Source organism: Dermacentor andersoni, chromosome 5 (assembly GCF_023375885.2).
Source record: "Dermacentor andersoni chromosome 5, qqDerAnde1_hic_scaffold, whole genome shotgun sequence".
Taxonomy (NCBI): domain Eukaryota; kingdom Metazoa; phylum Arthropoda; class Arachnida; order Ixodida; family Ixodidae; genus Dermacentor; species Dermacentor andersoni.
Window position 1 is genome coordinate 134,910,990 of NC_092818.1, and position 24,655 is coordinate 134,935,644.

General features: G+C 48.4%; 1 protein-coding gene across 3 annotated transcripts in view; it reads left to right on the forward strand.

Annotated features, from left to right (window-relative positions):
• Positions 1-24,655, forward strand: part of LOC126531223 (sodium-coupled monocarboxylate transporter 1-like) — a 93,614-nt gene that overhangs the window by 63,011 nt on the left and 5,948 nt on the right. For all 3 annotated transcript variants that reach the window (XR_008612624.2, XM_050178659.3, XM_050178661.2), the window contains exons 6-15: positions 385-458; positions 1,837-1,977; positions 12,599-12,728; positions 13,717-13,805; positions 15,401-15,510; positions 16,105-16,172; positions 18,054-18,140; positions 21,568-21,758; positions 23,889-23,986; positions 24,407-24,498. Coding sequence is in view for 2 of the 3 variants with exons in the window: in XM_050178659.3 (XP_050034616.1) it covers positions 385-458; positions 1,837-1,977; positions 12,599-12,728; positions 13,717-13,805; positions 15,401-15,510; positions 16,105-16,172; positions 18,054-18,140; positions 21,568-21,758; positions 23,889-23,986; positions 24,407-24,498 (1,080 nt within the window). In the remaining variant the exon portion in view is untranslated. The remainder of the gene's footprint in view (positions 1-384; positions 459-1,836; positions 1,978-12,598; positions 12,729-13,716; positions 13,806-15,400; positions 15,511-16,104; positions 16,173-18,053; positions 18,141-21,567; positions 21,759-23,888; positions 23,987-24,406; positions 24,499-24,655) is intronic.

A 24,655-nucleotide genomic window follows, 5' to 3' on the forward strand; every position in this document is an offset into this window, starting at 1 on the left:
GTCCGGCGAGGGATCTTGTTGCTCGCATAATGGCTTCAAATTTTTTGACAAGAACCGTGTGTTATCTGTTTTAGCGCTGAAGGATGTTTTTTATTTGCTTGCTTGCTTGTTTGCTTGCTTGTCTTGTTTGCTTGTTTGTCGGTCGGTCCTGTGTTTGTTCCTGGGCTGAGGCAGTATACATACTGTCCGGGAAACGAAGCACTCGATTTTTTTTTTTTGTCTTGTTCTTTACAGTCTGAACTCGCAATTTGTATGTCCTATGTTAGGTTGGGAAGTTCCGTAGCCCTTTTCGGTATATTTACTATGGTCCTTTGTGTGGACGAGTGCCGTTTGCTAAACGTCGTTAGGGCGTGCCTTCAAGGGCTCTTTAACGTTCTATTGCAGGGCGTCATCAAGGTCGGAAGCTTAGAGAAGGTGTGGACGACAGCGGAAGAAGGTGGCCGCATACAATTTCTAAAGTAAGTGCACGCGTTTCTTTTATTCTACTCAGGTATAGGTGTAACGTTGCACACAGTGCTTAAAACTCGGACGTTTCATTGTGAAAGCTGTTGCATCATGCACTGCCTCTCACGTTCTTAGCAGAACGTCCAATTGCGGCTGAGAAGATGGTAAAAAAGAAAAAAAAAGAAAAAGAAGAAAAAAGCATTACGGCTGCATAGCGCGCTGCTAACCTACCGCTGTGAGAATGGATGTTATCGGTACCCGTATAGCCATATTTACAGTCGGAGCGGCGAGCTATTGCGTGTGCCAAGAAGCACACAAGTATTTATTTATATACAGCCTTTATAAAGAAAATAAACAGCTATTGCGTGCATGATCGCAATGGACGCCGGGAGTTGCAGTCGGCCTATTGTTGCAGTTTCCTCTCGTTTGTAGTGGGAAGTGGTCGCTTGTTGTCACGCTGCAAGGCTTTAATCGCCGCTGTAGCTCAGTGGCTATGACATAGTGCTGCCGAGCACGTGGTCGTGGGTTCGATTCCTTGCCGCGTTGGCCATGGAGGAGGAATGCTGAAGCGCTCGTGTACCATGCTTTTGGTGCACGTAACTAACTCCAGGGGGCTCGAAAGTAATCCGGATTCCTCCACTGCCGCGTGCTTCCTAGCTTTGAAACACTGTGCAGGTCCAGAACATTAACCACCACATTCTAGCTTCTTTTTCTTTCTTTTTACCCTGCAGAGCTCTCTAGTTCGAAGAGTTGCGCGGAGTCGACATGGTGCATACGGAGCAGTAGGGCAACACTCGTGCTTCCAGTGACTTTGTTTCTTTTGACGCAGACTGTACATATTAACTGTATTACCTAACTGCCGTAGAAAGGCAGTTGTCAACTATTTCGTGCACCGAGAGGCGACGCTGATTTGCAGGTTTAGGGAAATGACAAAGTGGCAGCTTATTAAAAAAGAAGAAATGTTTGGCCACGACTGTCACGAGACAAGATGAGACGCCACCGGCAGTGCCAACAGTACACGGTGATCATTTTCGACAGTCGATGTTTAGCAACACATAGCGTTTACTGTTTTTGGTGATACTTGCGCGCCGATACGACAACCACTTCGCGAATGACGGTAAAGTGCATAGTAAATTGTATGCCTTAGGTTAGTCCTAGTACTTAGTCCTGTAGTGCCTGTCCTCCTTTACTCTCTGATGATTTTTTTTCTGTTTTTTGCGAAGTGCTCGAAATACGTCGGTTAGTCTCGTAACAAACGTCACAACTTTGGGACTAATTTGCAAGAGGCCAAGGAGGCAGCTTTGTTTTGTTTTGTGCTTCTCGTTTACATGTATTGTACAGTGAGCTTGGTCTTTCCAACTGCTTGGTTTCTCTCCCTCTCGATTGTCCCAGCACGCAGTTGGACACGCAGTCGTCGGTCTCCCTGTGGAACGTGCTGCTGGGGACCACGTTCATCTGGCTGGCCTCGTACGGCACCAGCCAGACGCAGGTGCAGCGCTTCTGCAGCGTCCCCAGCCTCAGGGAAGCCAAGATGTGAGTGCCAAGGTTACGGGCATCTTGCGGAGATTCTAGGGGAGAGACGCAAATGATTTTGTGGCGTTGTCCACCATTGGAGGGAACGCCCACTGGATGGATGGATGTTATGAGCATCACCTTTGGAACGGGGCAGTGGGTTGCGCCCCCACTATACGCCATGCGCAGCGCCACTGAAAACCGCGTAGCGGCGGCCGTTGGAACCACGTGCGGGCCTCTTACCGGAGACGCCTGCTTCCACTGCAGGCATGACCGAAGTGTGTGCATTATATTTGCCGCTTGTGCGCGTCCCAGATAGTTACTTCTGCGGTGTCGGTGTGCGCAAGGAAATCGCACCGTACAATAGTGGACATGCGTCCGACTTCACGGCTGTCTGGGACGACATTGTCTCCTTACGCACCTAGTGTTTGCCGCAGATGAGCATCAACAAGCTTGCCTACGAACTGGAGCTCATCGCCAGTATGCCGTTTTTACTATACCGCCCCGGCCACTAATGGCTTCATTTGTTGGCCCGTGAACCAACGTTCTTTATGCACATACTCGCTTCGTTTACATGCGGTGTATTTTTATAGTATGCTGAAGGAGCGCCGTCGCGCCTGCGAATGCATGGTTCGTGCACGCGCGGCCACGTGAGAAGCCAGCGACGGTCAAGCTTGCAAACCAGCACGATGAGCCTGAGAAAAATAGCACATATAGGACTCCGGCAATAATTAAGGGTTGATTGCTTTAATGCTTGCGTCCTACCACTGTCTGAACAGCATGGATTTCACATGTTCCATCGTTAAACAAGCAGAGCGTTTCTATGATTTCACGGGAGCACGCGATTGAGATTTCACAAGACGCCATAGCTGAAAAGTTGCCTCCGTAATCAATCAAAAGCATATTGCTGTTATATTTTACGTTATTTTTTTAGTGTCACCACCATTTTTACTAGTAGCACCCTCGCACCCAAATGCAGAATTAAACCGCAGATTGTATCGCCTGTTGTTGTGCCCCGAGTCTTAATAGTCAATGCAGCTCTTTTTATTTAGTTAAAATAGTACGTTGGCACAATATTACTATAATTTGACAGCAAATACATTAAAGCATGGCATTAAATATTTCTTGTAAACGTGCTACATTGAAATCATTTTCAACGCAGAAACAACTACAGGGAAGCAACATAAACATATATTGACTCAGTTCGTGCAAAAGAAGAAAAAGAGAACAAGCACTAGCTAGCACCACTAGCAAGAAAAAAAACAAGAAAAAAAAACATGAAGGTTTCAAAATTGACCCTACCGCATGGCACAGCTGGGATAAAGGGAATGTGCATTAGTTGCTGACACCCGGGCTTCGACGTGCAGGCGTTTCCCATTACCGCGAAGTGACATTAAGAGGCATTCAAAGCGAGGTTGGATGCCCTGTCAAAAGCCTTTATTGCTCACAGACGCCTGGTTGCGCAATCAACATGCAGATAGCTGAGGCGAGCGTACACCGAACGCTATACGCCGCAGGTCGTATTTCAGCGCCATCGATAGGTAGAGCAACAGCCGATCCCGTGCAACGCGTGGGTGATTGCGTGACGCCTTTATGAAGGCGCCATCACCTGCGTTTTGACACGGACCCCTTTGTTCAAAGCGTCTAAACACAATGAGCGCTTCACAGCTTCGCTGCGCATTCCGTGGCTTAGTTTTCGGATCTTGTTTTTTTCTTTTCTATATTCAAAGGCGGTCATCGCGTCTCATCAGTAACAGCAACCTGATGTTTATTGTACCTTCTGGACTGTAGACGAGGCGACCAAGTTTAAACGACCCGCCGTGGTTGCTTAGTGCCTGAGGTATTGGGCTGCTAAGTCGTGGGATCAAATCCCGGCCACGGCGGCCGCATTTCGATGAAGGCTAAATGCAAAAACACCCGTGTACTTCGATTTAGGTGCATGCACGTTAAGTAACCCCAGTTGGTCCAAATTTCCGGAGTCCCCCACTACCACGTGCCTCATAATCAGATCGTGATTTTTGCACGTAAAACCCCATATTCTAATCAAAGTTTAAACGTGGAAGCGTTCACTAAAGGTGCAGCGACATCAAGCAAAAAACAAAAACACAGTAATCGCTCTTAAACTGCAGTAAAAAAAAGCTCGATTGCTTATCTTCTCCATCGAATAGCCGCGATCCACCGCCGCCGTCGCTCTAGCACCGGAAACTAAGTGTGTGCCTTGCGAGCTTTCTGAAGGCGTACAGAAGTGTTAAATCACTATCAAGAACGCAAACATGACAGCACGCCCATAGGCTCTGACGGGAACAGTGCTCGCCCGAGCCCGCCAAGCCTTGGCAACAGGCGGCGTTGTCGGCGTTTTGCGCATGACGTATACTGCTGTGCCGCTGTCGATTACAGCTGAGATATGGCACGATAACCTGCGGATTGTTATTGCGCGGTAACTTCACTGCGACGATCGAGTCCTTCAGTCAAACGACCGCAGGTGCGAGAGATTGCGATATGAAATGTACTGAGGACGGCGTAAAGAAATCAAGGGGATATGGCGAATTGGCTGCGAATGTGTGAAATAGTGGTGAGGAGGCCGACGGGAGTGGAAGAGGAATGCACGCTCCTCCAGCTGCGCGTGACAGCACATTTACTACTGAATCGGCTTACAAAGGCATCTTTGGTATATTTAATGCATTGATGGCTCCCTAATTGGTCATATGATCCTCTAGTTTCCAGTGAGGCTGGATAAATATGTCATTGACTTTATGACGAGTTAGCTGTTCTCATAAAAAATGTGCCGTACTTAAAAAAAAATCACCGTTAACCAAAGACTATTTACCGCGGCGTGCACTGAACGGAAACGAAGGATTATCCTCTGTCCGTCGTTAATCCTTCCGTAACTTCTCCACTTACCTGTCGTGGCTTACGGAACGGTTAGCGATGGACAGTGAACCGTCTCTCATGGTCCTCGTTCTCTATTGGTTGAAGGGCCCGAACATTTTGCTCCACGGTGCTAAGCAAGACGGAATCAAGCGTTTCCTGTGAGCGTGACGCTCGAACGCCTCCTGTAGGTTATTAAAGACCTTCGCACTCTGACGTCATCTAGCAAGGCCGACGCTACGCTTAGCCTCGTTTTCATAAACTCGACGCTAGTTCCTCGAGTCAGAATTCGGACTGATCACACAGCTTGACTCTACTGCGTCCGCGCGCATTTTGCAGAGAGGGTATGTTGACAGAGCCAACTCGCTCCTCGATGTCGACTCGACCCGCCCCGACGCTCCCGCGGCCCGAGTGTGTGCGCATTGATGTAGCGTAGAGGTGGACTCAGCCCCCCCCCCCCCCCCCCCCCCCCCCCCCGACGGCGGTACAGGTCGACTCGCGCCGACTTAGTCGGATAACTATTCAAAACCATGCTATGCGAACAAGTAATTCGGAAAGAAAGAAAAAAAATATGTCCCGCTGAGCGTCTCTTGCGCCCTCTTTTAACAAGTTCCCTACTTTCTCAAGTGACGTCACAACTGAAATCGCGCAGACCTTCTGTTGTGCATAGGAGGTATTGTGCACTCTCTGCGCGCGCGGCATATGCACTGGACCCTAACTGACTCGTTAGAAAGTGCGAGTACTTTCTGTCAGCGGAATTTCGCAGCCTGCTGTAGCTGCTGCAAATGTCATGAGACCGATATGCTCAGCGATTGGCGAACCATAGTGGTGCCGTAGTTCGTGTCTGTTCGTGTCTAGCTACATGGGAGCCACTATATGAAGACGTATGGAGACTCCTGATAGCGCGCCACCTGCGCATTCGATGAGCGCGTGCTGCAACCGCATGCGCGCCGATACTCTCGCTTGGAAGCAGTTGTCACGGATTTCGACGCCAACTTGCCGACCGTTTATACTTACGGCCGATGACGCACCTCGTTCGGCGACAGGAATTCGTCGTTTGCCCTTGTCCTTTGCAGTGGTGGTGTGGTGGCTTGGGTGAATGTCAACGTGACCGCAGGCTACCGCCGTTGGCTGACACAGGCCATCTACTATGTAGTGAGCAGGACAAAGAAAGGAAGAAGCTACCGGCGTACTGAAGGGGAGTGGGGACGTAGAAAAATAACCAAGATTGTGCTTGGTTATTTCAGATGACCCTCTGCGGTGTATTGCGCTGCTGTGCATGAGGTAGCGGGTTCGAAACCCCGCCACGGTGGCCGCATTCCGATGGAGAATGGTACGCAGAAATGCTCGTGCGTCATGCTTTGAAGCCCAGGTGTTCGAAATAAATCCGGAGCCCTCCCTACGGCGCCCCCCTCCCCGTAAACCACTGCGAAATTTTGCTAAAGAAGGCCTACATATTTAAATTAATATAACGCTTCCCTATTCTTCATTATTATTATTATTATTATTATTATTATTATTATTATTATTATTATTATTATTATTATTATTATTATTATTATTATTTAGAAAGCCGAGGGACTGAAGCTAGCTTTATGGTCCTATTCAAACCTGATGACCCGGAACTGCTCAATAGCATTGCATAAAAAGTAATAATAATAATTAAAAAAAACATTCTCACAAGAGTGGATAGGTATTTTTACATCATATCAGGAAGCTCTACGAAAGATCCAATGGAACGTATTCAGAATACATATATTTACCATTCTCAATATATTGATATCTTCAACGGCTCATTATGCAGGAGTACAGATTTTTGAGCTAGTCGGTTCGTTGCCTAATTGGCGTCATAGCGCTGGATTCACGCGGACAAGAAAGACGACAGGTCGTGTGCTAGATGAAGCGCACACCTTGTCGTCTTTCTCGACCGTGGGAATCCAGCGCTATGACGCCACTTATTGCTCATTATGCAGTATGTTTCTAACCAGGTTAGATATGTTTTGAGCGGAAATCAAACTGCTTATGTGCTTGATGCTGATGTCCCGGACATGGAATGACTGATGTGTTGACTGATACTGCGTCTGTTGTATTTTGTTCTTGATTTTACTGTATCTATTGTTCGTGCTGCACTACGTTTATCTACTGTATCCACATATCTTGTCTTTTTTTTGTAGAATATGCCGTAGATATTGTTTTATTTTTATCAACATTTCCCTTATTATATTGCATATATAACAATCTTTCTTTTCTCTGTGTATATAAGTTGTTCGATAGCCGTTCCATGTCGCGATATCATATTGTTTTCTTTATATCTTTCAATAAATTGTATATAGTCCCACAGTCAGCTGATATACGTGGGGATCATTCTTAAATTTGCCGGAATTTTTAAAAGTCTCCTGTTGCGGATAACACAATTCTAGTCCATCGAGCTGGATTGTTCAGAAAGGCGGACATTGCACGAGAAATCGAAACACATATTCGACTAATAAAAAAAAGACACTAACTAACTTCTTAGTTAATTACTTTACAGCACATATTGTAGTTTACGAATTGTAGCCGGTGAGTTTGCAGGGCGTATCCACTTGGAATGAATTTCCAGAATGACACCAATTTGGAGATATGCGCGCCATTAAACTTGCCGTAAAAGTACACTGTTGTTCCACTTACTTTTTTACAAATCAATCATTCAATTTATATATCAATCAATCAGTGTCGGCGGTCATGTCGTGCCGTCGTGGACAACTATAGGATCAGTTGAAAAATGCCTGAAAATCTTGAGCGCGTGCCCCGTTTAAACTCAGACGCCTTTCTGACTGCTGCGCGCCCACGACGTGACTGCGGACGCTCGTAACTCCTTGTTGGAGCGTACGGGTAAATGATGGCTTCTTCCTGCTGTTGTCCGTAGTGTTCTGTGCGTAATTTAATCCATTGCGGTGCTACGGTGGAATAGCTTTCTTTGGAGAAGCTTTATCTGTTTTGAATTAAAGAAAAGAAGCGGGGTGGGGGGAGTCAAGTAACATGGTGGAAAAAGAAAAAGGAGAGGTTGTCCTTCGTTGCACGAATTACAGCCCGCATACAACAGGCTCCTCTGCTATCTCTTCAGTGCCTCCCTTTTGTTCCGTGTATTCAAGACCGTGTCTGAAAGCGAAGAGGTATTTCCTTGCCGGTTAGTTCCGCAAGCCCTTGCCAGCTTCCTCGACATATCTTTCGCGCGCGAACGCGTGTGTGTGTGGGCGGTGATTCCCCCCTCATAGATGACGGAAACACCGACACGCGCACACGCAAAAGAAGGAGACGAAAGTAATAGTTGTTATAATTAAGCACGGAATAAGGATGTCCTTGTTTGTACGTGGTGTGCATCGCAATGTACCTCGTTGCTGCTCGATGTGTGCCTGGCGCGGGAACAATGGCTGCCCTTGCGCGCTGCTTGAGCAGTGCGCACAGCGTAAGGCGCCCGTACACGTGAACGCAATTCCAAGGTCGCTGAACGTTATCTCCGTATGCCGTATTCTGCTTCCTCACGCGAAGGACAGGGAATGCGACACGCGCGGTTTCTAAATGCGGCGACGTTGATTGTTTTCATATAAAATGCTCCGAGCGCATGTTGTTTTTTTTTTTGGGACAGAGTAGACGAGTAGACCTTGCAGCCTGCACGTCAGCGACGCTGTGTAACCGGTGTCTCATTCCTCAAGTATTAGAAGTCAGCAATGGCGCTGTTGATTTGGAGCACTCTTAAGGTTAAGGATAGCGAAAATGCATTGGGTGTGTATGCAACGGTGGTTGTCTCGGCTATCATAAAACAATGCTTTAGGGAAATGACGGAGCATATACGCGAACAAGACCAAGCGCATGTTGTTCGGAGTCTTGTTAAGAAACCGCCAGTAAATATTTTTTATTCCCAGGCATCCAAATCGATAATGAAATGAAATTATCAAACTCTTTAATTGTTGTAATTATCGCCAAGGTGTTAATTAAGGTGTATGGGACGTCGAGGACGTCAAATGACATGTCGAATCGTAGGGGACGTCAAAATGACATGTATGCAGCAAAAGTATAGTTATCGCGTGTTTACTTTTTTCCGGCAAAGAGAGAGGGCCCGCGAAGTATGTCGTGAACACGCACTCTTGCAATTTTTTTTAAATAATATCGCGCGAGCGTCGACCGCACGGTGTGTCAGCGGCCTTGCAACGGCGAGGGGTGGCGGGAGAGGCGACAGCATACGCTCGGCTCCGAGAGTCGATTGCCAGTCCTAGTGTATTCTCCTGCGGTGTTCACTTCAGGAGTGCCCCTCGCCGCTATAGGGCCACCGAGACACGCCGTGGGGTCGACGCTCGCGCGATATTATTTTTAAAAAATTGCAAGGGTGTACACTCGGCGACAAAAGTATTGCAGGGCACGAGATCTGAGAAAAATCTAAATATTTCCGCGACCTCACAACGCAGCCTGGTACTTGCATTTCGGGCCTCGACTAGAACATGCTAACAACATTGTCGTATACAGATTTGCTGGCTACTGCTACAGCCTGCTCGGGAATCGAACGTTTCCGGAGAATCCCGACCGTGGTCTGTAAACTTTTGTCGCCGGGTGCACGTACGCACCCGCGCGCTCAGGATAGCAGCGCCGTCCCTCAGTAGGAAATCAGACTGATTACAACTTGTACAACTGACGAACTGTGCAGCAGTGATGTCGTGCTACCGGCGACGCAGTTAGCAGTTCTTAAATTCGGCGCTGGTTCTTTTTGTTTCGAGTATTCAGAGGTTGAGTTCAGGAAATGACACACTGAGCCGCGCGATTCAGCTTGGAAGTATGTCAGCATTCTCGATGGCTTTCCGGGGCCATAGCTGACCGTATTTAGGACTGCGATTTAGTAGAACATTGCTATAGCTTTTAGAAACCTTTATATTTTGTTGTTGGTGCTACGTTTCATTGACGTTTCTCTCTCTGAGTCCTGCTTCGAGTGTTTCAAAACACAAGGTCCTACCTGGTCGTTTGGGAGAATCACTATCTCGATTTATGCCTCGAGAGGAGAAACCTGGCTTCCACCGTCCTCGGGATGCAGCACGCGAACGACACATTAGCGTGATTAATTGTAAAAAAGCGAAGTCGTCCTCGCCCGTGACATGCGCACGCTATTACATAGCTTCTGGTCGCGTGCCATCAGGTGGCAGCTCCAGGACCCGCAGCGAGGACGCACTATCGACGGCGTCGCAATCCGTGGGGCTTTGTCGCTCGTCACGCCGCTCAAAGCATTCCTCGCGCTGTGGGCAACGGGCCAGCAATGTTCCAATCCGCTCGCTTATTTCGCTATCGCCGACGCTTCAGGTGCAAGCGCCGTTGCATTGCTGGCGCCGGCGGTGTCTATATTACTTATAACAGCGCACGGGGTCCTTTCACGCTAGCGTAGACGTGTGTCGGAAGGCGTAAACACGAGTAGCGTCACTGACGATGACATCTGACGACTCCCTGTACCACCAAAGCGCGCAAGGGCTTTATTGATACAGGAATTTATTGAACTTTATTGGTAAAGCATCGCACGCGTGACAGTGGCACATAAAGCAGTGTCATTGGAGCGTAGCGCCCATACAGAACGATTACGGACGGGTAACTGCTTTGGTAATATCAGAGCAAAATTTTATCAGTGCATTTCAATCATTAACTGTTCTAGGGCAGAATAGGTGGCGTCCAAATCCGCGCCCCTGCTTAGGCACCGTATGGATAACAAATGCAGATCTCAGAGGTCGTGCTTTTGCTGGCTGCATGCGGCAGAAGCAATTGCGGGAACCGGAAACGCGAGTGGCCGTCGCGTTTTGGACGCCACCTGTAAAGCAGGTTGCTTCAGACCCGCTGCGGATGGCACGGCGGACATGCCGTTCTGCCTGCAGAGCACGAGGTCGCGGGCTCAATACCCGGCCGCGGCGATCGCATTCCGATGAGGGCGGATCATCGAAAAGCGTTCATGTACCGTGCTTTGGCCACCTGGGCGTTAAAGAAACGGCAGGTTTCCAAAAGTAATTCGCAGCCCTCCACTATACGGTGTCCATCATAACGCACTGTGTAATTTCGGGACACAATGTAACAACTTAATATTGTATCACAAATTCAGTGGGAACAGTGTAAATTGGTTACCTCAGGTGATGCTTAGAGCAGATAAGAGTTGCCTATGGAGCAACAGAATGGGTTCGAGGGAACGGAATCGCATATTACGCTTCTTGGCTGGCGCACGCAAGGTATTGCAACATTATGGCTGCAGTTGAACAACGTTGGACGTGTACCTGCAGACAACGTAAGACAACGTGAAACAGCGCAAAACCTGTCACGTATGAAGCATGCGTACATGAGGTCGGTAATATATAAAAAATAAGAGAAATGAACTATACACGCAAATTCGGCGTTTTCTTGTCACTAGAAATGCGGTGTATTAGTTTCCCCGCTGTTCGCTCAACGCGCTACGCCCCCACTTCTCGCTGTCACATTTCAGTCACTGCGCGCTTTATCTCGTCACGTAACGCATCCGCTTCGTGTTTATTCAGTGTTTCTCAGTTTTGCGTTTACGAAAAGACAGACGTCGCCAGAGCTACTATAACGGAGCCCACGTCGCGAACGCGACCAGTAATACCACGAACCGGCTGCAGCGCTTAAACCTTGACAAATAATGAGTGGAGCCGAACTGAATGGCCTGAATGCCGTTAGGCAGGTTGGCAACGATCGGTCTCAGGATTTGGGATAAACTGATTAATATGCTCACACATGAATTTGACATACGAGAGCAAAAAAACCGCAGACACTTCGGTTTTGAATTGCATCGTGAAACTCTTTGCTTTCTCGACGGTGTACAGGATGCAGTGTGCGTCAACGCGACTTCGCTGAATGGCATGACTTGAATTCAGACTGCAGCTGGTGATTGTAATGCAGTTTAATGATCATTCTTATTTTAACGGCACGCTGTATCTGCAGTTTGGGAAAGCGGCTTTGTCATTGCGTCTCTGGGCAGCTGATATTCCTCCCCGTGCTTTTACCCACATAACATAGGCGGCCGTGCTACTATGACTGGCGTCGGTTCGCCTGCAGCAAATGTCTCAAGAGGGAGAGAAAACATCTGCGCTGTAATAACGGCATGCGGTTATGAAGCGTGTGCTTCCTGTTACAGGCACAAAAAAAAAAAAAAAAAAAAAAACGCGGAGCTCTTTGCGTAGTGCAAAGAGCACGGAATGCGATAGACGAGGGTTTCATCGGGCGTTGTCGCTGTGCGTCCTCCATGATACGTGCAGCCGGCGTTGCGGGACGCGCTGTGACAAGTCACGGGGACGGTCTTCCTGCGGTTGTGCACGCGTACGCATGGCTGCTGCGTTGCGCGTGCGTCGTAAATCAAGTGCGTTAACTAAGGAGCATGTGTAACGACTTTGAAATAAATATACAAAGAAAGAAAAATTGAGTGGGCATTTCATTGGTGTAGTGTACAAGAGTCTGTTGCTGGGCCTGTTGGTACATACTTTTAGAAACGATGGAACCCAGCCTTTAAGACGCAAACACCAAGGGAAAGAAGTATGGAATACACCAGCGTGTGTCTGTCTACTTCTCTGCCTTGGTGTTTGCGTCTAAAAGGCTGGGTTCCATCGTTTCTAAGAACGGTGTAGCGTGTCGTACGAATGTTATTCATCCCCGTTTTATGTATCCGTGCGTTCTTCTCCGTGGTCTTGCATTCGGTTTGTCTGCATATTGCGGTACAGGCTTGTGATATGTTCGCCTTGTTATTTTTTTTCTCATTATATCGCAGGGCGCTCTATGTGAACATTCCCGGAGTGATGCTCAACATCAGCCTGGGCTGCGTTGCCGGACTCGTGATCTATGCAAACTATCCCGACTGTGATCCCCTCAAGTCCGGCAAGATCTCCAAGTCGGACCAGGTGCGTGTGCCGAGCATATGCGTCGCGTGATATCTTTCGCTACGAGGAGACGTTGCGCTGAGGGGCGGTATACTGTCAATGCAACGCAGTAACTGCAAATGCTGTTATTGCTTCGTTGGAGATGCTTACTTACATTAGCGTAACTTGTCTATACCCGAAAAAATAAAAGGAAAAGATGAACACGGCAGCGCATCTACCGTAGCCGGGGCTGGTAATTCTATCTCGTAGACGTGCAGTCCGCGCCGGCAGTTTACGAACCGCCAGGTCAGACAATGTTGAACTTCCGAACAGTTTCAGACCGCTGGCACTTTTAAAAAAAGAAGGAAAGAAAGGGTACAGCAATATGGGGTTGTTCGGTTATACCAGCACAGGCCGAAAGTTGGAATACCAGGCTGCGTAAATATTCAACATTTTCTCAGATCCCGTAGCTTGTAAACTTTTGACGCCGACTGGTCATGAACCCCCCCCCCCCCACACACACACACACATACACACACACGCGCACATTCATGCTCTTTGTGGTAGGCGGAAGAAACTTGGAGGTCATGAAGCGGACACAAACAATTCACTGATCACAATAGAAGACTGCAATCTCGGGAACCATCGGTATACCGGGCTCACGACAACGACTTTCTGTGGGTATAATACGTGTGCAATATTGCTCAGCAGTGGACAAAAGTTTGCAGAAGAGCTGATGTGATTTGGTTTTATTTCTGATTTGAGAGATGACTGTGATGTTCCGTTCTCCTTACGCGTGGTGCGTTCTGCGCACTTTCTTTATGATATTGTCGGCTCCAAGTAGACTTTCCTTGTGAGCTGGCCCTTCCGTGTCTTGCCTTCTTCCGCCCTGATTTAAGGTGTGCGCTCATAAAGACCTGCAATGACGACCATTGACTGCGGTATCGCAGACGCGGTTGGAAGGTTTCCTTAAAAACTGTTGCTGTGAAATGTTTGCGCTCACATCTGACCGTTGTCGTTTCTCTTTCAGCTCATCCCGTTCTTTGTGATGAAGACGCTCAGTGTAGTGCCTGGCCTTCCCGGCCTCTTCGTAGCTTGCGTATTCAGCGGAGCTCTCAGGTACGTATAGTGGCAACGCCCCTAGCCCGGCGTAAAACTTGTAGTGATCGAAGGGGGGCGCCTGCCATCTATAACGATCTATAAGATTTAGGTGCACCTTAAAGAATCCCAGGTGGTCCGAATTATTCCGGAGTCCTACGGCGTGCCTCAAAATCAAATCGTGATTTTCGCATGTAAAACCTCACATTTTTTTTTTAAGTTATTGTCTTCATTTTTGACCCGTATATGACGTAAGCACGATGTTACGGATCTTGCCGTGTGTTCACACATTTGGGTCCTCCTTTTTTTATAGAAGGTTACAGAAGCTGTTGCCAAAATTGAGTTTTTTTTATTTTATGTGTCGCTTGGGTGCGATATATCACCTATTTATTATCTATACATGATCTAGGAGCCTTCGCCAAGCTTTGCAGATATATGTGACGTCGTCACCATCCGTCTTTCACTTTTATCTACTTTATCTGGCCTTCCCAGAGGCTGCGCTCGCCGAATTTGTCTGTTTGGCATTCCCAACGTTTAATCCAAGCAAGCTGAACTGAGCAGTTTTCTGTAATTGTCCTCTTAACAAGTTGGACAAACCGGTGCGGCGACGACGTCATTCCCTGACGTCATGAATTCCGCAGTATTTTCGCTCGATGCGGGCCTTTTGCAAGCAACAAATTTCGATATTTGCCAGGTTAAGTTTTTCATAGCGTTTACTGAGCCAAACCTTAACCATTCGCCGCCGCTGTATGTGACGTCACGTAATACTAGTTCGGGAATTTTAAGGTGGAGTCCCGATCACTTCGAACTTACGTCGTCCTCTAGCGTTCTGTCCCCCCTTATATGCTATCCTTGCACCGTTATCTGTTGGCGTAGCCAGGCAGCAGTTTACAAAATTTAAAGTTGGCTGCACTGCAAAGCTTCTCTGCCCCCAAAGAATGCAAACTACGGCCTGCAAACTGCCCTTCACGGCACGAGTGTTTATACTGCTCATGGTATTTCTTCTATTACGTTCCTTGGCATTAATGCTTTATGGCGACGAGAAACCCGATCGATTAAGTAGCTGGAACGTGTTGAATTGTATCCGCTGCGGTCTAATTTGTCGCCGCCTAGCGAGAGCAGTGAATGTAAGCACTTAAAGAACAAGTTTGCAACTAATGTTTCCTTCCGAGGGCCTCCACCACACGCGGTCTTCAAGGCTGCCAGTGACGGTACACCGCTCAATATACAGCGCGGGTCGAAAGTTTGTGGTAGCTGGCGTGCTTCGCATGGCGCTTTGCTGCTTTACTGACCTGCTATGGAAGGCAGCCAACTCGCAAAATCTTAAAAAAGGGTTCATTCGATATTTTTTTTAAATATAATTTCTTAAAAACGCACTGTCAACACTGTAGGCCGCTTATACTGACCAAGTACGCATAGCTGTTGGTGTCGAAAGATCACGCCAGGCTGACCTGACCAGAACTTGCCTTTGTCCAACGCCCCGGAAGACGAGATGAGCCGTGAGCTGCATCTAGCTGTTAATAGTCGAATGAAACGAAGTGCTGTTTTACACTATATATAGTATGAACCGCAGATTTTTACGGCTGTGCTGTACGCTATTGCTCGGTTCATTTCAGTACGCTGTCATCGGGCTTCAATTCGCTTGCGGCAGTCACGTGGGAAGACTTCATAAGAAAGTGGTCGCATGTCAGCGAGAAGAAGGCGGCCATTATCACCAGGGGCGTCGGTAAGCGACACGTGTACCTCATTTATGTATGAATGAATGAATGAATGAATGAATGAATGAATGAATGAATGAATTGACGACGCTGGCGCTACTCTATGTGGGGGCTTAGGGAATTTAGGTACGGCAATAGCTGGAGAGGTAGGGGTAAGCACTTGAGGACAGTTGTCGCAAGCGGCACCCTTTCTTTGGCTTGTCCGCTTGTCGGATCCACGCCCCCCAATTCGAGATAAAGGAGAGCTGGTAAAAATAACGTCTCCTCACCTCAGCTTTCTTACCTGATGAAAACTATGTCCATTACACTTAAAAAGGCTTGTGTGTTGATAACCTCCGCAACTCTTGCCCACCTTAATTCTCAGGTTAACTTAAGAAACTCGCGATTTTTATTTTGTTGTCTGCTATGATGATCATGGGAAAAGCTCCGGTTCAAACTTGAACGCATAACATAAGAAACTTTTGGGCAGTTCAAGGATTGGGCTTAGAGCTTTTTTAATAGCAGCTGGGGGCGATCGTACATAGTAGTGCGTGTGATTTGCCCCCTTTCGGCAGATATTGCGCTCACTTCGTATTATTCTCTTTTTCGTTTTTGTTGCTCAGCATCTGCTTACGGGATTCTCACAATCGGGCTGGCGTTCCTGGCTGGAAGCATTGGCTCTATACTCAAGGTAGGCGCTACAGGACGATTTCCCTGCGGCAAACCTCCCTTCATTTCATTCTGCCATAGCGCTATTCTGCACTAAATGTATTAGGTAGAAGTCAGCCGGTGTAATCGCTCGGCCGCTACGGTTGTGGGGACTCCTGATGTATCTGTGATAATATATATGGTACGCGGGAGTTGGAAGCATAAACATATGATGACAGTGCGCCGTGCGGTGGCGAAGAGAGCCATCATCATCATCGACACCGCTTTAGAGCGTCGGCAGTGGCGCCTCTAAAAGCGTGGCGCGAGAGTGTGGCCCGTGGCCCCGTGGCGTGAGCAGTGCGCGAGGTTCGGGTTCGACGGAAAACAGCTTCCTCGCTGGGCGTCTGGCCCATAGGAGCTATCGCCGCCCGCGCCACTACGCTACACCCGAGTCAACGCTGTCGCCCGCTGGGAGGTTACCTCGCCCCGCACTTCCGCTGGGCAACTGGTCCAGGAGGGCTGGCGGTCCTGAACCGGGGCGATCGAGCGTTCGGGTGAGCGGCCACAGGGCATCCCGCCAGCTGTGCACGCGACCCGGTGACTGCGGCCGTGGGCTCCCGAGCTCATACCCCGCCGGAGGGAAACCGGGCACGCCGAGGCTCCCGGCTATCAGCTGTTGCGCAGGGCCACCTGTGCCCCTCGAGGCGGTCCGACCCGGCCGGCCGACATCGGTTCCACGAGGTCTCCGACACAGCGACACGCGCTTCCGCCGGAACTGTATGCCAATTATAACCCACCGATCCATAGATATAGCTGCATGTCGTCTATGAGGCATTTTGGGGAACTGTCACGTGTGTGTGCCGTTATCTGTGTTATGTGCGTCAATACAAGTCTGATGTGTGTTTGTGCTTCCGCGTGCTGCTTCTCCCTTTTTCTGGAGTGATCCGGCCCCAATAACATCACAGTATCCACGATGATACCGGAATAACGCTTTCAATTTGCTGCGCGATGTTCGGCGCTGTAAGTAAATCGCGGTTTAGTCTCACATAGGTCGATAAGACACGGTAGCGTTTCAAGGGAAGGAACAATCGACCCGGCATATTTGTTTTTTTATGCTGAGCGAGTCATTTGTAGCTCTTAAAGCAGCCGAATAGTAGACATCGAAAAGTAAGATATACTATTTATAGCTATATAAGGGAATGTTGTCGAAGCAAATTAAGTTCGATAACGTAGGTCGCTCGAACTTAAAAAAGATAAAGAAAAAATGAAGTGTTTTGACCTCTCACTAATGCACTAATGCATGTTTGAACTTCACTGGTTTGAAGCTGCGTGGACATTAACCCCCGATTAGCATTCATAAACTCAGCTAATAATTACTTTTCGCTTTTACCGCGTGTTTTTTTTTTTTTTTTTTACTACATTGTCAATCCGCCTCGGTGGTTGTTGCTTTCCGGCTGCTGAGCACGACTAGGTCGCGAGTGCGATACCCGGTCGCGGAGACCACATCTTTACGGTGCCGGAATGCAAAGACAACCGTATATACGCCCAGCATGGTGATCGAAACACAACCCTAGGCGGCGAGAACCAATTCGAAGGTACCCGCCGTGGTTGCTCAGTGGCTATGGTGTTCGGCTGCTGAGCACGAGGTCGCGGGATCGAATCCCGGCCACAGCGGCCGCATTTCGATGGGGGCGAAATGCGAAAACACCCGTGTGCTTAGATTTAGGTGCACGTTAAAGAACCCCAGGTGGTCGAAATTTCCGGAGTCCTCCACTACGGCGTGCCTCATAATCAGAAAGTGGTTTTGGCACGTAAAACCCCATAATTTAATTTTTTTAATTCGAAGGTCCCGACCATAGCAGCCGACTTTAATAATAGCCTACCGTAATAACGAAAAACGCTTTTCACTTGTCATCTTGTCCAGGCGGCCTTCGCTATGTCTGGAGCCCTGTCGGGACCGCTCCTGGGAGTCTTCGTGCTGGGTATGCTGCTGCCTTCCTGCAATGGCAAAGTAAGTGCTATCGAGAGTCATTCTTTCTGCTTGCGGAGCGTGGTTTTTCTTCCGATGTAGTTGTTATATCCGTCGAAACAGGAACTACCCAAAAAGGTTCTCAAGAGTGTTTTCGTACTGCCATTCTGGGCTTGGCTGAATGCCTATAAACTGCGAGTTGAATTTCGCAATCGCTGGCCGTGCGCGCTTGGCCGCACAAACTTGGCTCGTTTTGTGCGTTGTCAGGATTGGGGGTTCAATCCCATCGCTCGTAATCAGTTGTCAAGATTGGAGTCGGGCATGAATTAGAAGGTAGCTGGCCCATGCCGTCGTCCAACTTATCCACGCTGAGGACGTTGTTGAAGGGAAGGACTGCTTCTCATCGAGAACGAGGAATATGGGTTTATTTACAGTATCTACATAAGGACGTTGCAGTTCATCAGTCTAGCATGACTGCGAGAGAAAGTACACTCGAGCAGCCGCACAACAGCGGTTTATAAACACTCGGTCCTCCCTCGATCCCAAGGTGAGGGAAGCGTTCGACCAGTCATCGTAAACGAGTCGCCTCTCAGCGGGCGGGACACACAATCACACACACACACTTCTTTGCGCGAGGTTCACGGTCCCCAACCGAGGCCAGACGAGCTTCGTAGAACTCGGGGTTTACATCAGGAGAGGTGCCTTTTATTCCCCGAGCTTACCCCCGCAGCGCGGCCGGTCACCCATTGTCTTGCGTCTTGAACGGTGCGTGGGAAGGGACCTCGAACTACGTTCCCCCGGAGACTCCCTTGTTCATAGCAGACCACGTTGGCGGTGGCGGGTTCAGGCACAAAGCCTGCTTCGACGCACTTATCTTGGCTCCAGCGACTGAGAGTCGAGGGCGCGCGTATTGTTCTCCACACACAGTCGACTTAGTGACGCCGTGGCTAGAGGTTTGCGGTGGCGTTCCAGGAAAAGTTGACGCCCGATGTCGCAGCTGGCTGGCAAAACCTGCACGTCAGCGGGCCGTTCTTAACAGCGTTGACCGTAAGACACGTATGAGAGCCGTGAACCGTTAGCCTGACAGTAAGTATGCAGTGGTTCAGAGGAATCTTTAGAGCACTCTTCGTTTGTTTGGATGGCCGCGAACGCTGTGGGGCAAATATGGATTCATTGATCAGCGCCCATTAGAAGAAAAGCTTTCGCGACTTGATCAAGAGAAGAAGCGCAGAGCGAAATATATTGCTATTAGCTTTCGAATACGACCTCCTTTATAGCTACCAGGCAGGAATGTGCGTTTTCTTAGCCTTGTTTCAGTCACGCTATCTGAATTCGGCACCATGATGAGTCAAGCGCTCGTCATGTTAAGCTTGATTTGTTCGTGTCATCTTCGGTGTTCCATCGTCCATTGTGAAAGGAAACAGCCCATTCAGTCATCGATTACAGTTCAAGTTGAAGAAATGTTTTACTTGTATTTGTTGTTTACAAAAATGCTTATGCTTACAAGATTCTAGGTCTCTATTCAGAAAACGCCCTCACGTTAGAACAATTCCTAAGAAAACATTTCACCCAATCCTGATGCTGGACATAACATTAGCCAAGGCAGTCAACCAATGGCAAAATGCTGTTACTAAAGAAAAGCCTTGTTAATTTGGCCTCTGTTGGTCTTTTTCCCCCCTCTTGGTCGCCGCTGTTACATATGTCAGACGCTAATCATAGATAATTAAAGCTCTCTGCTGGCCTAGTTGGTACATGGTTCAAGCTTAAGAATGGCGCAACACAAAATGCACGGACATGAAGGACTGGACGAGTGCCAGTTTCAACTCATTTATTCTGAAAATCTGAAAATCTCCGTGTATTTTGTGTCGTGCCATTCTTAAACCTAACCACGGACAAAGAGAGCGCGCATGTTTTCTGGACCGCTTACTTTTCGGGCAGAAATCTTCCACTGCATTGCATGTGGTGTGTTTCCAGACCTGCCCTCGATATAAACGTGAAATCCTGACGCTGTACACAGGAGCAATCACGCTTGAGTGCCATTTACCAGAAAGGCACTTCGAGTGTCAGCGTACGCTCGATTACTCTGCTTGGATGAAAAATCAGGATCAAGATGATAATGTATTGATTCTATTAACCCCCCCCACACACACACACACTCAGTAAAATAAGCATCGGCGTAAGCCGTGTCCTTCTTCGCGGCTCATTGATTCAGCAGCTTTGCGACTCCAGTCGTGGAGCGACTTAACAAAATTGGTCACGTGACCTCTGCGATTCGCCAGTGTGCATGTGCCTTCCGCAAGAGAAGTTACGCGAATGTGAGCTCAGCTCTTCAGGTCATAATTGTAATAGCCGTGCTGTCTATATCTTTCTTTCCTCCTTTTTGTTTTGGTGTGCATGTGTGTGTGTGTGTGTGTGTGTGTGTGTGTGTGTGTGTGTGTGTGTGTGTGTGTGTGTGTGTGTGTGTGTGTGTGTGTGTGTGTGTGTGTGTGAGAGAGAGAGAGAGAGAGAGAGAGAGAGAGAGAGAGAGAGAGAGAGAGAGAGAGAGAGAGTCAGTGAGTGAGTGAGATCGCCTTATCCGTACTGCGACGACGTACCTTAAAGCGCCCGCGTAACAGCGCTTGCTGTTCGTGCAGTCTTAACGCGTTGTCATTTCCTTCTTAGACTCCAGTTATATTGACTTTGCGACGAGTCGTGTGTTTCCTTTAGGAGAGGAACATAGCGTACATCGACGCTCTGCGCATCGCGTGACCTTGTTCTTCCGCACCCGTGATGCGGCTGTGTAGCCTGGTGTGTATACGCAGCGAAACAAACAGTTAATGGACTGCGTGCGCTTGGTGTCTCTATTGTCGCTCCCCTTCCTTATGGAGCGGCTTTCTGTACTTGCAGAACGCAACTGCGGATCTAATGCAGCGTCTTATTATTACGTCATGTTTAACTACGCATTGGACTTTCCGGGTGGTGTACAATGATGGTGGTGGAAGAAGAGAGAATTGGTTAAGGTACTGGCGTTTCGGGTCACTTACGGCTTACTTCTTCACATCATTTTACGTACGTGTGTACATGCAGAAGATGACAGGCTTTCGTGGAACGCTTATCTACTTTAACACTGCGCATAGATAGGACCATATATAGGTTGCGTACACTGGTATCATTGAAGCTGCCGTATTGTTGTACTGCTAACACGGTCGAAAGCTGTTCGTTGTATGGGGATCCGCTTTGTCTCCAACACAGTTGTGGTGGCCGCGAATCTAACAATAAAAAACGGCGCCTGCGACGTCATGCAAATACTCTATCTTTTCTTGTTTATACGATGTTATCTTCTATCTTATGACCTGCAATTTATTACTACAAGTTTTGGGTGGAGAACAGCTTGTGGGCGGTACTTCTTTTTTTCTTTTTATGCTCAACTCAATCTGTCTCTCCCTCATTTCTCCCTTTTTGTTTTTCCTTCCGTCATCAATCACACCAGGGCGCCTTGAGTGGCCTGCTGCTCGGCCAGGTGCTCTGCTTGTGGGTGGTCGTGGGTTCGCTGTCCAGCGTGCCCTTGAACGAGGACCTGCCCACGTCGACCGCTGGCTGCGTGCGACACGATAACGCCACGGCGCACGACTTGTTTGGCGGAGTAGATGCCATGGACGAGATTGCCGTGGATCGCCCAAAGTGAGCCTCTCGATACGGGGCCTTCGAGACCCAATAAGATTGTGTTCACTGCTATGTTTCGCACGCCCTAAATCTACGGGACTTTTGTTCCGAAAGGAAAATAATATTGATTTATATCATTATTTGTAACGAAGTGCATCGTAAATGAAACAGAAGGGGGGAAGAATTTGCAGTTTCCCTGCCAACGCGAAGCTGTGGCGCGATAATTCGCACAATATTAAGCGCAGTAAGGCTTGCACAGTTTTATGCGGTGTTGGTTGCAGTGAAATCTCCTTTCGTGAAGGAGGAAATTTTAGTCAGTGATGACTCTATAGTCCGAATCGACTTCATTTATGTGGGTGACGCTCCCCATGGAGGTGGCGAAGCGGAGAGACACGACCCGCGCTCCTCTTTCCTGTCCTGCTATTTTGCGTCTTGTAACTGGCTTCGTTTGGATTGCTTCACCTCGGTACATGTTGGCAAATAAGCTGCAGAGCGTGGCATCAGCCAGTGATTCTAACTAATGTTCAAGAGGCCGGGCACAGGCGCACTATTCTTTACTCGGTGGAGTGACTGAGAGGTAGAATCTTCGACTGGCAGTCTGTAGGTCGGTAGTTCGAATGCTTAGGGTGAGGTAGTGAACTAGGGCAGCGAACCCATAACATCTATCGCTGTAAAACGCAAGGCGCTAACGGGACCACCGATTGCGCGAATAAAACGTATTGCGCGAATACGTTGAACGTTTGCTGTTGGACTTACGGCAATGCACAGCGAGAAGAGCTTGTATTTCGCGCCAAATTTTCACCTACAGAAATCTTGATGCGTATCAGTCCCATATGCAGCTCCAGTGCATAAATCATCGCATATCTTGAGGCAAGCTCCTCAAAACTAGTGCAAGAATCTCAACATTCTAACGTTTAGCGCATGCATCCTGAGCGCTGGCGCGACTATCGCGATTGATTCTCTATACCCTTAATTGTAAACATTGCTTAAATTTTGCCGATTAGTCTGTTAATATGTGCCCTGTCACACGTTTTCCGACGCCCGTCACCTGTAATGATGCGTTGCCGAAATAGAAAGCACCTTTTTATCTTTACTGTACTATCTTCAGAAGGAGGTCCGTTTTCTTAACCGCATCAAGTATAACACACCGGCGCCGTATGTAGCTCTGCGTTGTGTGTGTGCCGATTATCGAAGATAGCTAGCATGAGCGTAATGATTACAGGACGACCGCTAGTACATGCGGCGAGGTGAAACAAGAGCAAGAAGTAGGAAAGTTCCAGGCTCGCGTCTCTGATGAGGTTGTTTTGATGCCACTGCCTATCGGCTAAACTAGCCGGCCCCATTTTACGACGACGATAGTACGAGCTAAATGCGAGCTTCGTTGTCGTCGTCATTTCGACAAATGTGCTGCTTTGTAGTAGAATGCAACATTAGGAAAGACGTTGGCGGAGAACATGCACAGATGACCAAGAAGGCCGCACGTGAAACAAAGAAAGCAGTTCGTGCTTTAACGCACGCGTTCCCGCGTGCTCGTGATCCTAGCTACAAAAAGAAGAAGAAAAAAAGACAAATAATGGTACAGGAGCCACGCCCTGTTTCATAGCCTATGATAGTGTGGGAGACGTAAGGAACTTCCTACGATAATATATACGCGATGTGGTGAAGCGATTAAAGCGGCAGCGTCGGCTAGTTGGTGATTCATATTATGGCAGGAACGGCGCCAAGGGCGAGGCCGAAACGAATGTTGCGTAAGAAGAGGGACACGCTGCGCCTTTTACGTGCCTTCGCTTCGCCCTCGTCTTTAGCGCTGAATGTCGGGAAGGGAGATTATATACCTGTGCTACCTTTTGAGCGCGTCAAGTAAAAAAAAAAGGCTTCTGTAGGTTATGAAATATTGCGAAAGAAAGGCTCTATATACTTTAATAAATCTGTGCTTATGGATTTCCGAATAGACCACTCGTAAAGGCTGAATGCGCTCACGTGCACGAGTAACTGAATGCATCGCTCTCCGTGCTTCTTTTTCGCTGTGCATGGAGCCTAAAAGTTGTGTACGGCGCCCTTAAAACAAACTTGTTTTAGAGCACTTTGAGGGCACTTCCGATTCAGAACCATTGTTTCATTCACATTTTATTTTTTCTCTCTCTCCAGGGGTATCGAGTTGCTGTACCGGCTGTCGCATCTGTTGGTGCCCGTGCTTGGATTCGTCGTGACCGTCTTCACGAGTATCGTCGTCAGCCTCTTTACAGGTGCTGCTCCACGCATGGTGGACCTTCAGCCGCCACGCTTCCAAACGATAACTTATTGGCCTTTATTTTGCGCGTGCGTGCGTGCTTGCGTGGTACATGGTCACAGAATTCGGACATAACTCGCATACTGCGTACTCGCGGCAGCCAAACATTTCTGAGATGTTGTTCATTGCGCGAGAACTGAGACAGCGGTTGCTGAACTTGTGCCATTCACATTGATGCGTACAAGTTTCCGTAGTGAGCGTGTAAGAGGCGCAGTGAACATATTGCGTATCACGCTGAAGGGTAAGAACCTTCCTCGTTAGCGTTAATATCGCTCCACGCAGAAGCACTGGAGGGTTGAGTATTATTGGAAGACCGAGAGACTTTCGCCTTGTTGGCTGAGCCGCGCTCTCACACTTTCTCCCCCCTTTCACACAGGAATGAACGAGGGACGACTCCACGACCCGGAGCTTTTCACCCCATGCGTCTCCAAACGCTTTACCGCGCCCGATGACAAAGAGGCCGGAAAGGTATGTTGACTGATGACTGAAGGCGTTTGGCATCCTTTTCTGTCGCCGTCTGTGTGCCTCTTGCGCCACAGTGTGCATGATGCTTTGCCAACTAGCCAATCAGTTCGTCCGTTTTGCACCTGTTCTGAAGGCATAGGGAGGGCCATGGTCGACGCTA